This window comes from Myotis nattereri, assembly GCF_964212035.1.
Source record: "Myotis nattereri genome assembly, chromosome: 8".
NCBI lineage: Eukaryota > Metazoa > Chordata > Mammalia > Chiroptera > Vespertilionidae > Myotis > Myotis nattereri.
In genome coordinates this window covers 16,154,174-16,169,516 of record NC_138083.1, presented here as the reverse complement: position 1 = coordinate 16,169,516, position 15,343 = coordinate 16,154,174, and the positions used below count along the sequence as shown (strand labels likewise).

At 39.4% G+C, this 15,343-nt stretch overlaps 1 protein-coding gene across 1 annotated transcript in view; it reads left to right on the top strand.

Annotated features, from left to right (window-relative positions):
* XRN2 (5'-3' exoribonuclease 2) overlaps positions 1 to 15,343 on the top strand; it is a 91,032-nt gene that overhangs the window by 17,356 nt on the left and 58,333 nt on the right. The window contains exons 2-9 of the mRNA XM_081097205.1: positions 5,044 to 5,171; positions 5,254 to 5,365; positions 7,648 to 7,759; positions 9,678 to 9,736; positions 9,813 to 9,902; positions 11,258 to 11,330; positions 11,466 to 11,516; positions 11,992 to 12,149. Of these exons, the coding sequence (XP_080953331.1) occupies positions 5,044 to 5,171; positions 5,254 to 5,365; positions 7,648 to 7,759; positions 9,678 to 9,736; positions 9,813 to 9,902; positions 11,258 to 11,330; positions 11,466 to 11,516; positions 11,992 to 12,149 (783 nt within the window). The remainder of the gene's footprint in view (positions 1 to 5,043; positions 5,172 to 5,253; positions 5,366 to 7,647; positions 7,760 to 9,677; positions 9,737 to 9,812; positions 9,903 to 11,257; positions 11,331 to 11,465; positions 11,517 to 11,991; positions 12,150 to 15,343) is intronic.

The window sequence follows — 15,343 nt, the reverse complement described above, 5'->3', positions numbered from 1 at the left end:
TCAGATTATTACAGTTGTTCCTCTCCCCCCCCCCCCCATAGCTCCCCTCCACCGGTTCCCACCACACCCTCTGCCCTTACCCGGCCCCCCCACCCCACCCCCGTCCTCATCCATAGGTGTATGGTTTTTGTCCAGTCTCTTCCCGTATCCCCCACACCCCTTTCCCCCCTGAGAATAGTCAGTCTACTCCCTTTCTGTGCCCCTGATTCTATTCTATTCACCAGTTTATTCTGTTCCATCAGATTATTTATTCACTTGATTTTTAGATTCACTTGTTGATACATGTGTATTTGTATCTTTACCTTTTTCTTCTTCCTCTTCTTAAAGGACACCTTTCAGCATTTCATATAATACTGGTTTGGTGGTGATAAACTCCTTTAGCTTTTTCTTATCTGTGAAGCTCTTTATCTGACCTTCAATTCTGAATGATAGCTTTGCTGGGTAAAGTAATCTTGGTTGTAGGTTTCTGCTATTCATCACTTTGAATATTTCTTGCCTTCTGGCCTGCATAGTTTCTGTTGAGAAGTCAGCTGACAATTGTATGGGTACTCCCTTGTAGGTAACTGACTGTTTTTCTCTTGTTGCTTTTAAGATTCTCTTTGTCTTTTGCTCTTGGCATTTTAATTATGATGTGTCTTGGTGTGGTCCTCTTTGGATTCCTTTTGTTTGGGGTTCTCTGCGCTTCCTGAACTTGTAAGGCTATTTCTTTAACCAGGTAGGGGAAGTTTTCTGTCATTATTTCTTCAAATAGGTTTTCAGTATCTTGCTCTCTCTCTTCTTCTGGCACCCCCAAATTCGGATGTTGGTACACTTGAAGTTGTCCTAGAGGCTCCTTACACTATCTTAATATTTTTGGATTCTTTTTTTCTTTTTGTTTTTCCGGTTGGGTGTTTTTTACTTCTTCGTATTTCAAATCTTTGACTTGATTCTTGCGATCCTGTAGTCTGCTGTTGGAACTCTATATAATATTCTTTATTTCAGTCAGTGCATGCTTAATTTCTAGTTGGTCCTTTTTCATAACCTCGAGGGCCTCACTAGATTTCTTGAGGTCTCACTAAATTTATCGGCGGTTTCTAGAAAATTCTTGAAAAACCTTAAAAGTGTGATTTTGAACTCTATACCCAATAGTTTGCTTTCCTCTGTTTCTGTCATTTGTGACCTGTTTCTTTGTCTCTACATTTTTTATGCTTCCCTGTGTTGATAGAATGGCTTTCTGTGCTAGGTGTCCTATAGGGCCCAGTGACTCAGCCTCCCCAATTACCTGATTTGGACACTCTCGGTGCACCCCCTTGTGGGCTTTGTACACAGTCTTGTTGTAGTTAAGCCTTGATTGTTGTAGGTATCACTGGGAAGAATTGACCTCCAGGCCAATTGGCTGTGAGAATCAGCTGTGTCTGCAGTAGGAGAACTTCTATGCTGGAGACACCCCTCTGGGGCAAGACTTGCTTCAGTTGGGCTTGATGCTCACTGAGTCTGCCCCCTGAGTGTGTCCCTTATGGGTCTGAGGAGTTGTAATCTGGATGGTCCCACTCTGACCACTGGGTACACTGGCTCTTGGATCTCTAAGGAGGTGCTAATTTAGCCTCTGTCTGAGGCTACCCAGCAGGAGCTATGGAGAGATCTGCAGATTCCTCTTCTTTGGGGTTTGGAGGTGCCCAGATGAGGCCCAGCTGTGAAGCAGTGCAAGCTGCTGTTGGGCCTTGGGCCTTCTTTTGGATGTTCTGGGTGTCTCTGACGCAGCTGCAGTTTGTTAGGTAATTTTCAGATTGCAAAGGGCCAGGCCTTTCATATGCAAAAGCCTCTGCGCAGAGCTTGGGTGGTGCGGAGTCTCAGGGGATCAACAGGGTGGAGCAAGCAGCTATGGGTCCTCAGTCCTACCCTAAGAGGCCCCACATCTCAGTGTCCCGGTAATCGCTGCAAGCACCTCTGAGAGAAAGCCGCCCTCAAGTTCCGACCAATGCCAGACAGCCCAGTTTCTCCCAGTATGAGTCTGGGTCCCCAGAGACACACCCGGAACTGGAGTTCAGAGCAGTCTGGAGCTTGAGACTCCCTCCCAATTGAAAGACAACCATATCCTCAGTTGACAGCCCTTTCCACGTGCGCCTCCATACCTCTGCACTTTACTTCCGCACCTCCTCTGAGTCTCAGTGTGCTTTTCTCTTTCCTTCTAGTTGTAGAATTCCCACTCAGCCAGCCTTCCTGTGGTTCCGGATGATGACCGTTTTGTCTTTTAGTTGTATTTTTGAAGTTGTTGTGAGAGGCAGCAATTTCTGGTGTTTACCTATGCCGCCATCTTGGTTTCTCCTAAGTTTTATTTTTTAATTATAATTCATATTCAGTTTTATTTTGTATTAGTTTCCCCTGTATCACATAGTGGTTAGACAACCATATACTTGCATTCACTGCTTCAGATCAAACCCCCTTTTTTGTGATTCATAGCATGTATGTGTAGAATACTGTCTGGTAGCTTCTTCCCTGGAATGCCCTTAAATCCTTTTTTCATATCCTTTATTTCCAATTATAAATATAAATTGAAGTCCAGTTTTGTTTGTATCCTTCTCAAAGATAACCATTGTTCTGACATTGGTGTTCATTCCTTGCTTTTCTCTGTGCTTTCATCGCTTATGTAGTCATCCCTGAACAATAGCTAATACTGTTTTGTCTATTTTATACTTTCTATACTTGGTATACTATCTGTTTTTTTCTGGAACTTGCTTTTTTGGCTCAGCAGTATAGTTGTGATTATCAACTAATGTTTATTAATACATGGGATTTTTTTGCTAATTAAATTGACTATTTTTTCAGCAGCTTTATTGAGATATAATGTATATATCATAAAGTTCACCTATTTAAAGTATCAAACTCAGTGGGGGTTTTTTAGTATATAGAGAGTTGAACACAATTGCCATTATTTAATTTTAGAACATTTTTTTCACTTCCAAAAGAAATATACCCATTTGCAGTCACTTCCTATTACCCTCACCCTTCCCTTGCACTCAGATTGAAGTCAGTCTATTTCTGTTTCTGGATTTGTTTTCTGGACTACATAAATGGGACCTTTCATGGGAGTTTTTGCCTAGCGTTTACTTGGCAGGGTGTTTCTGAGGTCTATCCGGGATGTAGTATGTATATGTTGAGCTTTAAAATTGTTCACATTTTTTCTTTTTGCTATTACAAATGATGCTTTATATGTAAGGGAAAACTTATTGTTTTAAATGATTTCTATTAGTAACAGTAAAAGTCTGATCTCATAGTCTTACCATTTGCTGAATCTCTGGAAGGAAAGGGCAAAGGAAATGTTCATTACAAAAATATGTCAGTGCCTCTAGTAGTAAATAAGGCACAGTCCTTACCTTTTGAAGAACTCACAGTGTGGTTGGATTAGAATGACAGATTAACTATAAAACCATGGGAGTGCTATAAGGGAATTAACAATAATGAGGAAGTGCAGAAGGAGGAGCAGTTAGTTTTGGGGAAGAAGTATACAAAGTGTTACAAAGTGAGTGACATTTGATCTCAGTCTAGACCAGCGGTTCTCAACCTGTGGGTCGCGACCCCTTTGGCAGTCCAAGGACCCTTTCACCGGGGTCGCCTAAGACCATCCTGCATATCAGATGTTTACATTACGATTGATAACAGTAGCAACATTACAGTTATGAAGTAGCAATGAAAATAATTTTATGGTTGGGTCACAACATGAGGAACTGTATTTAAAGGGCCAGAAGGTTGAGAACCACTGGTCTAGACCCTGGAAAATTAATAAGATTTTAGGAAGTGGGTGTTGGCAGAGAGGAAGAAGGAGAAGCAGTGTGCAAAGGCATTGAGAGGTGAAAGAGCATTTTCCAGGAACTTAGAAGAGAGAGAAGGTGGGCCAGATTGATGTTGTGGTAAGATAGGATAGTAGTAAGGGTCCAGGCTTATTGGTGTGCTCCTGCTACGGGAATCATTGGAATAATTAGGCAAGATTAAGACAGCCACATTTGGATTTTAGAAAGAAAACTGATAGTAGAGAAGAGTGGGCTGGAGATAGGAGAGTCTAGTGGTGGAGCAGTGCATACAAAAACTGTTCTGATCTTTTCTTTTCTTTTTCTTTTTTTGAGATTTTTAAAGCCAATTATTACTACCCAAGGCATTTTCCTTGGCAAATTCTGTAACAGAGATAACTCATTGGATTTCAGTGGCTTTAATGTTAAAGTATTATTTTATTTTTCTTTGTTTTTTAATATATTTTTATTGATTTTAGAGAGGAGGGGGGAGGGATAGAGAGTTAGGAAAACATCAGTGATGAGAATCATTGATCAGCTGCCTCCTGCACGCCCCCTACTGAGGATCGAGCCTGCAACCCAGGCATGTGCCGTTGGTCAGAATCGAACCTGGGACCCTTCATTCCGCAGGTCGACACTCTGTCCACTGAGCCAAACCAGCTAGGGCTGTTCTGATCTTTTAGGTGATGTTGGTAATGGCAATAGGAATGACAGAAGATAGAGAGGCATTTTTCAAATTAAATTGGCAGGATTTAGAGATGATGGTGAGGGAAAAGACTTCCAAGATGATTCCCCTGGTTTCTCACTTGGACAACTGAATGAGTTGAGAATTTGACAGATATCCCCCACATAATTACGATTAATTGGTTGTGTTGGAAGCTATCATTTCCTATAGATGAAATATCTGCTTCAGTTTGTTCTAGGGCAGTGATGGCGAACCTATGACACGTGTGTCAGAGGTGACACGCGAACTCATTTTTTTGGTTGATTTTTCTTTGTTAAATGGCATTTAAATATATAAAATAAATATCAAAAATATAAATCTCTTTGTTTTACTATGGTTGCAAATATCAAAAAATTTCTATATGTGACACGGCACCAGAGTTAAGTTAGGGTTTTTCAAAATGCTGACACGCCGAGCTCAAAAGGTTCACCATCACTGTTCTAGGGAGTAAAAGAACTTATTTTATAATATAATTCAGAAGTGAAACAGGTTCATACTGAGCCTAGGATGTATTGATTTAGACTTAAACAAACTACTATTATCACTTCCTCATAGCCCAAAGAATGCAATGGTGTAAAGGTTCCTGTTGATGCCAGTAAACCTAATCCAAATGATGTGGAGTTTGATAATCTGTATTTGGACATGAATGGAATCATCCATCCCTGTACTCATCCTGAAGACAAGTACGTAACCCATTTTTGTCACTGATATCACAAGTTACAGAGGAGTACTGTATTATATTACATTGTTTGCTTGTTATTATAGACCAGCACCAAAAAACGAAGATGAAATGATGGTTGCAATTTTTGAGTATATTGACAGACTTTTCAATATTGTAAGACCACGACGACTTCTCTACATGGCAATAGATGGAGTGGTGAGTACTAAAAAAATTAACTTAGATTCCTTCATTTTTGCTTTTGTTGTGTTCCCAATGTCTACAACGAAAGTCAGCTAAATAATGAAAAATGTTGACTCTGGTCAATTTGAAAAAGTCTCATCCTTCAATCATTCATTCACACATTTTTTGTGCCTGTTTTGTGCCAGGTACTGTGAGTTGCTGGGGATATTGATGACTGCCTTTGCTTTTGAAGGGCTTTCCACTAACGGGACAGACACATAAGTAAATGAGTGAGGTTAGTTACTAATTAATGAGCTTTATAGGCACTAAATAACATATGCAGGCTATTGAGGGAAGAGAGAGTCAGTGCTACTCAGGAAGTTAGGAGATAGAGAGGAGGTGACTTCTGTCCCACTTCTTGAGGGGCAAAGTATAATTGGATATTGGTGGGCAGTAGAGGTGAATGGATTGGATAGATATGGGGAAGGAGGACCTTCCAGATTTCTCAAATGTGCTAGGTAAACACACTTCCGTGCTATTGACCATACTGACACTGATGGGTGGTGACTGCAGGTGTTTTAGATTGGAAAGGGAAGTAGAGCAAATGACTTGAGTTCACCTTGCCTGCCACATTCAGAAGTTTGGATTTTATCCTATAGGCAGCAAGTAGCTATTGAAATGACTTAAGAGAGGAATAACTTAATAACAATACCAAGTAGCTTAGGTTATAAATGACTAGCAAACTACATAGCAGGGTTCAAGGAAAATTAAGGTAAATCATTACCCTAAATTTGTTTAGCCAGGAGCAAATAGATTTTCTTTCTTTTATATTTAGTAATCCTAGTGGCTATAATGCAATGATTTTGAAAATCCAGAAAGTTCTGTGAAGTTCTATTGACTCAGTGAAAAATCTTAGCTGCCTGATATCTTGTTAAGTTACAGTTAAAGTGGAGTAAAGAATAAAAGGAACAAGAATATGTCTTATTTGGAGCATATTTCAATTCATATTCAGCTAAATTTCTTGAAGAAAATTTTTAACTTTAGTGTGCCCTTACTGCTACATCAAGTATAAAACATGTGGCTATTTGTATGTGTATGTGAATGCACATATCTGCAGGATTTTTTTGGTAAATGTAGATCATAGAACTTGGTACTTGAAAGAAATTAGGTGATCTCATTTTACAGAAACGGGAATTATTTAAAGAGAACATAAAAAAACTTATTTTAGATATGGACAGGATACTTCAGAGTCCCAACCCCAGAACTCAGTTCAGTAATTTAAAACCTTACATTCCAGCTCACTTCATTCAAGCTTATTTGGTGATTTAAATTGCATTTGATTAAAGCCTTGTTCCCTTTTTAACTGTTGTACCTTACTGTAGATAGAGCAGTCGTTGTGAACCTCATTCTGGGAAATATAAAGTAGAAGTGCCATGGGGTCTTACAGACCCAAGAAGTAGTTTTCTTTTTTCTTTTTCTTTTTTTTTCTATTGCTCTTATGGGGCGTTGTGAATCCCATTTGGAGACCATCCTTTTTAGGTTTGGACATAGGGAAGGTCTTCCTGATTCTGCTTCTGTAGAAACTATCTTTGTTTGCTGGCTGGGTCTTTGAGTAAAATGAGCTTTCCTTGTGGAGAAACCATAACCCAGTGAAACTGATGTTAGGTTGTGGGTCCTGCTGAGTGTTAAGTGCTATGGCTTCATAGGATGTTTATCCATTTGAGCTCAGCTTTTCGGTTTTTGGTCCAACTTTTAAGTTCTCAGGTCTATTGTCTGTTATGGAAGGCCTAGAGGCCTGGTGCATGAAAATTCATGCACTGGAGTGGGCGGGGGGGGGGGGGGGTGGGGGGAGGAGTCCCTCAGTCCAGCTTGCCTCTTCTCACAGTCCAGGAGTCCTCAGGGGTGAGAGACGACCTGGCGATCAGGGGAAGGCGACACCCCCATCACACCTCTGCTGCTGCCACTGCCAGCAGCGCAAGCCTCGGTCGGTCCTGGTTACCTGAGCCTCGGCCCGGCCCTGGGAGCCTGGGGGGCGGCAGGGACTGGGGGACTTCATCTTGTGGCTGTGGGTGCCACCATCTTTGAGGGCATGGCAGTCAATTAGCATATTCCCTCCTTATTGGCTGTGGGCGCTGCCACCTTTGCAACAGCGTGAGAGTCAATTAGCATCTTCCCTCTTTATTAGATAGGATTGTTAGACATATTATCTTTTCCATCTTAGTGTACTACTTTTACAAGAACAACTGATTCAAAATAATGTAGATTTAGTTGTGAATATTTTGAATGGTATTATTTGAATATGAAATACATTTTTTCAGGCACCACGCGCTAAAATGAATCAACAGCGTTCTAGGAGGTTCAGAGCATCCAAAGAAGGAATGGAAGCAGCAGTAGAGAAGCAGCGAGTCAGGGAAGAAATACTGGCAAAAGGTAAAGAATATGCTCCTTGAAGTTGGATTTTTATAAGATGTATGGAGAAGGGGATAGGGTGACAGCGTTTTCTTATGAGTAGGCAGAGCTTTAATTTAATGAGGATCCCAGGATATGCAAGGAAGATTTATGTTCACTGTTGAAGAAAAGTAGTACATGGAACCCTTTACTGCCATTAATAAGCTTGTTCATTTCCACACTATAGTTAAAGGGAAACTTGGAAATAAAAGGAGGGAATTCTGATTTCATTGCCTTTCAGGGCACATGCAGCTCTTCAGCTAACTTTTTATAAAAAATATATGTTTTTATTGATTTCAGAGTGAGAGAGAAAGAGAGAGAGAGAGAGAGAGAGAAAGAAACCCTGATGAGAGAAATATCAATCAGCTGCCTCCTGCACTCTTCCTACTGGGAATTGAGCCCACAAACTGGGCATGTGCCCTGACTAGGAATCGGACTGGCGACCTCTGGTGCATGGAACGACATTCAACCAACTGAGCCGCATTGGCCAGGCTTCAGCTAACTTTTATACATCTGTAAAATAGAAATAAATTAAGAGTGTTTCTTTTTCCTCTGGGGATTGTTAGAAAGCTACATTTCTGGAAATATTTTCCTCATCAGTCTTGGTGGCCTGCTTATTGCTTCCCTTAAGAACTCAGAGGTCTGTATGAGGAAGCCTGGGAGAAACACTTTGAATTTAGATTGATACCAGATGCTGAGGCAATGAGGTACCCAGGGTTTTCCCATTTGAGGGGCGAGTAGAATGGAGGACAGTCATCTTTGTAGTCCCCCAAAGACTTGACATTCCTGATGGGAATATAGGTAGGAGTTGACTAAGTCTCAGAGAGCAAGAAGATCAGGAGTGCTGATGTCCACTGGGACTGGTTCTCTCCCAAGGCACCTGTGTATGAGATGGGAAGTGTTGTAGCAGGATCATTTGTTTGTTATTTTGTTACATAAGGCAGTATGCTAGACCAGGAAAGCCATAATTTATTGGCTGGAGAGAGTGTTCTTGGCAGTTAAAAAAATAAATATCGTAGTGTAGTCAGCTCAGGCCTGTAGCTATGATAAATTTTTACGTTATTTTGATTTGCTGGAAATATACAGGTATATATTTATTTGGCTGCAGCTTTTAATTAATACTCTAAAACTTGTTTGTATTTGCAACAGATTGTCTTTGATTTTAGACATGTCTCCTTTCTTGAAGATATTATGAAGAAGCTAATCAGTGATATAGAGGAAAAATGGGATTTTTTTAATGTCTAGTTGACAATTTTATTTCTTTTTTTTTTTTTAAATATATTTTATTGATTTTTTACAGAGAGGAAGGGAGAGAGATAGAGAGTTAGAAACATCGATGAGAGAGAAACATCGGTCAGCTGCCTCCTGCACATCTCCTACTGGGGAGGTGCCCGCAACCCAGGTACATGCCCTTGACCGGAATCAAACCTGGGACCTTTCAGTCCGCAAGCCGATGCTCCATCCACTGAGCCAAACCGGTTTGGCTACAATTTTATTTCTTATATAAAGCTGTGATAGAATCAGCATTTTAATTTGTTTTACTAAGGCACCTTTATTTAGAGAATATATCAGAATTAAAACTCCAAACCCCATGTGTGAGAGTATGTGAGAGAGAGAGCTGTTATAGAGGTCATTAGAAAGAACGTCAGCATTTTAATATTTTTATATAACAACATAGTATCTTTTGTTTACTGTATATTGTTTGACAGTCATTTTAAGCTTAATTTAAATTTCAGGGAGGAATCTTATTTTCCTCCCCAAAGGGAAAAATTGTTCCTCAGGTGACAATACTTCTCTTTCTTTTGTTCTTGAACTTTTTGCTATTGTTGTTCTGGCTTAATATTGAGTAATTTACCTCACTTTTTATGGGGAGAACAAAATATTGCCTCTTTTTCTTTAGGTGGCTTTCTTCCTCCAGAGGAAATAAAAGAAAGATTTGATAGCAACTGTATTACACCAGTAAGTAATCGCATACTTTGCTAGCTATTGCTGACTCTTAAGTGATCAGTTAATTTATTTTCTTCTATCATTTTAGGGAACTGAATTCATGGACAATCTTGCTAAATGTCTTCGCTATTACATAGCTGATCGTTTAAATAATGACCCTGGGTGGAAAAATTTGACAGTAAGTTTCATATTTTGGTTCTTTAGAAAGATTAGGGTGATCATTTGAGGCTGTACTTTGGTATGATTGATGTTATTTGTCCTCCCACCCCCAACAAATGCTAGTTGACTGTCCGAGGAAAGAAGTTTTCAGGGTTATTGGAAATGGGATGCCTTTCATGGCCCAGTTTTAAAAAGTTGAATTTTCTCTAAATGTCAGTTTTGTCCTTTTCTTATCACTATGAAGCCATAAAATGGGATTTATGATTTTAAAAATGTGTGTGTGTGTGTGTGTGTGTGTGTATACATGAAAGTAATTTTTAAATGAAAATTTCTTGAATTAAAATCAAATTATGGCCTCGCCATTGTGGCTCAGTTAGTTGAGACCTATCCCATGCACCGAAAAGTTGCCAATTTGATTCCTGCTCAGGGCACATGCCCAGGTTGCAGGTTTGATCCCCAATCTAGGTGCATGTGGGAAGCAACCAATCCATGTTTCTCTCACATCAATGTTTCTCTCATTCTCTCACTCTCTCTTGCTCTTTCCCTCTCTCTCCCTCTTTCCCTTCCTATTTTTAAAAATCAATTAAAAATAAAGAATACAATTACATCAAGGATTAAAGTTGTGGGCTCTGCCTTTAAATAATGTCTGTGGTCGCCCTAGCCAGTTTGGCTCAGTATATAGAGTGTTGGCCTGCAGACCAAAGGGTCCCGGGTTCGATTTCAGTCAATGGCATGTACCTTGGTTGCAGGCTTCCCCTGCCCAGGTCCTGGTCGAGGTGGGTGCAAGAGGCAACCAAACGATGCGTTTCTCTCACATCGATGTTTCTTTCTCTTTCCTTCTCTCTTCCACTCTCTTTAAAAGATCAATGGAAAAATATCCTCAAGTGAGGATTAACCAAGAAATAAAAAAAAAAGAAATAATAATAATAATGATGTCTCTGTTCTTTTACATATTTAAGTAAAATATAAATGAGTTTTTATGAAATTTCAGATTTACAAGTCCCCTACCCCCTATTAATTAGATATGGCAAATTGTATTTAATAGATATCTTTTATTGATTACTTCCTGGACTTACATGGCTCAGAGCTATGTCTTTGGATAGTGGTGAGAGTAGTAAAAACTTAAGAACTGATCAGATTTTCTAATGACTGAGTTTGACCCAAAATTTTCATTTTTGCTATTTCATGTAATAAGTTGATCAATGAAATAGTTTGGATGGTTTACACACACACAGACACACATTTTATTAAGAAAAATTTCCAATTAATATGCTATCTTATGAGTTATTTCCATTTATTTTTAAGATACTCAATTTGGTTAATTTTTGTTCTAGAAAATTAGGGATGAACTGAAAGTGTTAACTTTTTTTATAGGTTATTTTATCAGATGCTAGTGCTCCTGGTGAAGGAGAACATAAAATCATGGATTACATTAGAAGACAAAGAGGTAAAACTGATTTATAAATATTTTGTTATATGTTTTATTAGAAAGATAAGTCATTATATGAAAAGCATTTTGTAAAATACGACATTTCTCTGGTATAAAATGTATTTATATAAATATATGTTTTCCCCTCTTTAGCCCAGCCTAACCATGACCCAAACACTCATCATTGCCTATGTGGAGCAGATGGTAAGTTTCCTTTTTGGGATTTGATTCTCTTGGATTAAACCAAAGCAACTTGATAGGTTGGTGTATAATAGTTGATTACTCATTGGTGCCTAGAAATTCTAAAATGCCTTGCTTATTTTATGTTTGAGAGGGAGTGGAATTAGTTTTGAGCTGTTTAATCTGTAATTAATTTACCTATGTTTATATTTTACATCAAAACCTTTAATATTGCTGCACATAACTTTAAAGTGGAAAATTTTCAAGTGTTGACTGTGAGTGGTATTCTGAATTCTAGGCCCACGTATATCTGGAGGACATCTTGTTGGCTCAGGACTGCTAGGAAGTGTTAGGCTTTTTGGCTTTGCCATTTATTTGTGTGCCCCTTTGGGCTTTGCTTTGCTTTGGGCTTTACTTTTTTGATGATGTCTTGTGCCTTTCATTATGGTAAGGATCTTCTCAAAGTGCTCACTGTTCAGTTTGTTGTTGTTATTGATAGCTGATCTCATCATGCTCGGCCTTGCTACACACGAACCCAACTTTACCATTATTAGAGAAGAATTCAAACCAAACAAACCCAAACCCTGTGGTCTTTGTAATCAGTTTGGACACGAGGTCAAGGACTGTGAAGGTTTGCCAAGAGAAAAGAAGGGAAAGGTAAGAATTTGAAGTGATAGTTGCCTCATTTTTAAATTTTATTCAATAAAATATACATATTTTTTATTGTAATAAAATATAAAATGTTAACCAATTTAAGTGTACAATTCAATGAGAATAAATATACTTAGGTTGCCTCATTTTTAAGATGGATAGAGATTATGATTGATTAGTTTTTTACCTACTACTCTGTTACCCCTCACAGAGATGTATCTTTTAAAGATCTTTATTTAAATAGTTCTTGAGACATAGAAGCGTGGAACAGACTGATGAATCTCAGGGAAGGCAGGTGTGCGGGTTTGGGGGGAGAGAGATTAACCAAAGAATTATATGCATATAAGCATATGGGTGCAGACAATAGTGTGGGGAAGGCCTGGGCAGAGGGGTGGGGGGCAGTGTGGGTCATTGGGGGAGGAAAAGGGGGCATCTGTAATACTTTCAGCAATAAAAATGAATTTAAAAAATATTTTTACATCTTTTTTTATACTTTTTAATTACAGTTGACATTCAATATTTATCTTAGTTTCAGGTGTACAGCATAGTGGTTAGGCAATTATATAACTCATGAATTGATCCTCCAGATAATTCTACTACCCACTTGGCACCATACATAGTTATTACGGTATAATTGACTGTATACCCTATTCTGTACTTTCCATCCCCTATTTTCTAACTACCAGTTTGTATTTCTTAATCCCTAGATCTTTTCACTCAGCCCCCTAACCCCCTTTCATCTGGCAACCCTCAGTTTGTCCTCTGTATCTATGTTTATTTCTTTTGTTCTTTAGATCCCACATATAAGTGAAATCATATGGTATTTGTCTTTCTCTGTCTAATTCATTTCACTAGCATAATACCCTCTAGGTCAGCGGTTCTCAACCTGTGGGTCGCGAACTCTTTGGCGGTCGAACGACCCTTTCACAGGGGTCACCTAAGACCATCCTGCATATCAGATATTTACATTACGATTCATAACAATAGCAACATTACAGTTATGAAGTAGCAATGAAAATAATTTTATGGTTGGGTCACAACATGAGGAACTGTATTTAAAGGGCCAGAAGGTTGAGAACCACTGCTCTAGGTTCATCCATGTTGTTGAAAATGGTAAGATTTTATTCTTTTTTTATGGCCAAGTATTGCATATGTGTAGCACTTTATTGAATTATCTATTAATGGCACTTGGTTGCTTCCACATTTTGGCTATCCTATATAGTAAAAGCCTAATATGCTAAATGTCTGGTTGGCCATTTAGCTGTTAAACCAATCAAAGCGTAGTATGCTAAGGCCGCTCAACTGCTTGCTATGATGTGCACTGACCACCAGGGAACAGATCTCCGACTGGTAGGTTAGCTTGCTGCTGGGGTCCAGCCGATGGGGACTGAGTGAGATGGGCCGGACACACCCTGAAGCCCTCCCGCAGTCCCTCCCTGGCCCCAATCATTCACCTGTGGGGTCCCTTGGCCTGGCCTGCGCCCTGTTGCAATCCAGGACCCCTTGGGGGATGTCAGAGAGCTAGTTTCAGCCTAATCCCGCAGGCCAGGCCAAGGGACCCCAGTGATGCATGAATTCGTTCACTGGGCCTCTAGTTATAAATAATACTGCAGTGAACACTGGTGCATGTATTTTTTTGAATTAGTGTTTTGGATTTCTTCAGCTAAATACCCAGAAGTGGAATTGCTGGGCCATAAGGTAGTTCTACTTTAAAATATATATATATATAGCCCTGATTGGTTTGGTTCAGTGGATAGAACGTTGGGCCGTGAACTGAAAGGTCCCAGGTTTGATTCTGGTTGAGGGCATGTACCTTGGTTGCAGGCTCGATCCCCAGTAGGGGGCATGCAGGAGGCGGCTGACCCATGTTTCTCATCGATGTTTATAACTCTGTATCCCTCTCCCTTCCTCTCTGTAAAAAAAAAAGTCAATAAAAATATATTTAAAAATATATATATGTGTGTGTGTGTGTTTTATTGATTTTAGAGAGAGAGGAAGAGAGAAGGATAGGGAAATAGAAACATCGATCAGCTACTTCCTGCATTACTCCCGCCCCCCTCCCCTGGGGATTGAGCCTGCAACCCGGGCATGTGCCCTGACCGGGAATCAAACTGGGGACCTCTGGGTTCATGGGTCAGTGCTCAGTCACTGAGCCACATTGGCCAGGCAGTAGTGCTATTTTCATTTTTTTGAGGAGCCACCTTACTATAAGTACTTTCCATGGTAGGTGCATCAATTTGCAATTCAGCAAACTTTGCATGAAAGTTCCCCTTTCTCCACGTCCTGGCCAATATTTCTTTTTTGTTCTTAGTTGATTTATTGATGATAGCTATCCTGATAGGTGTGAGATGATAATCTCATTGTGGTTTTAATTTGTATTACTCTGGTGACATTTAACATCATTTCATATGTCTGTTGGTTATCTCTATGTCCTCTTTATTTTTTTAAATATATTTTATTGATTTTTTACAGAGAGGAAGGGAGAGAGATAGAGAGTCAGAAACATCGATGAGAGAGAGACATCGATCAGCCGCCTCCTGCACATCCCCCACCGGGGATGTGCCCGCAACCCAGGTACATGCCCTTGACCGGAATCGAACCTGGGACCTTTCAGTCCGCAGGCCGACGCTCTAGCCACTGAGCCAAACCGGTTTCGGCTGTGTCCTCTTTTGAGAAGTGTCTATTCATGTCCTTTGCCCATTTATTTTATTTTATTTTATTTTATTTTTTAAATACTTTTTCATTTTTTAATTACAGGTGACATACACTATTGTATTAGTTTCAGAGGTACACCCAATGATTTAGACATCATATAACTTACTAAGTGTTAATCCTGATAAATCTCATACCCATCTGAGACCATGCATAGTTATTAGAACATTATTGACTATATTCCCTATGCTGTATTTTACAGCCTCATGACTATTCTGTAACAACCAATTTGAACTTCTTAATCCCTCCACCTTTTTCACTCATCCTTCTCCTCCCCCCACCCCCGCCCTCAGTCTGGCAATGTCAAAACATTGTCTGAATCTGTGAGTCTGTTTCTGTTCTGCTTGTTTATTTGTTTTTTTAGGTTCAATTGTTGATTGCTATGTACTTACTGCCATTTTATTGTTCATATTATTTATCTTTTTTTTCTTCATAAAGAAGATCCTTTAACATCTCATGTAATACTGGTTTGGTGGTGATTCCTTTAG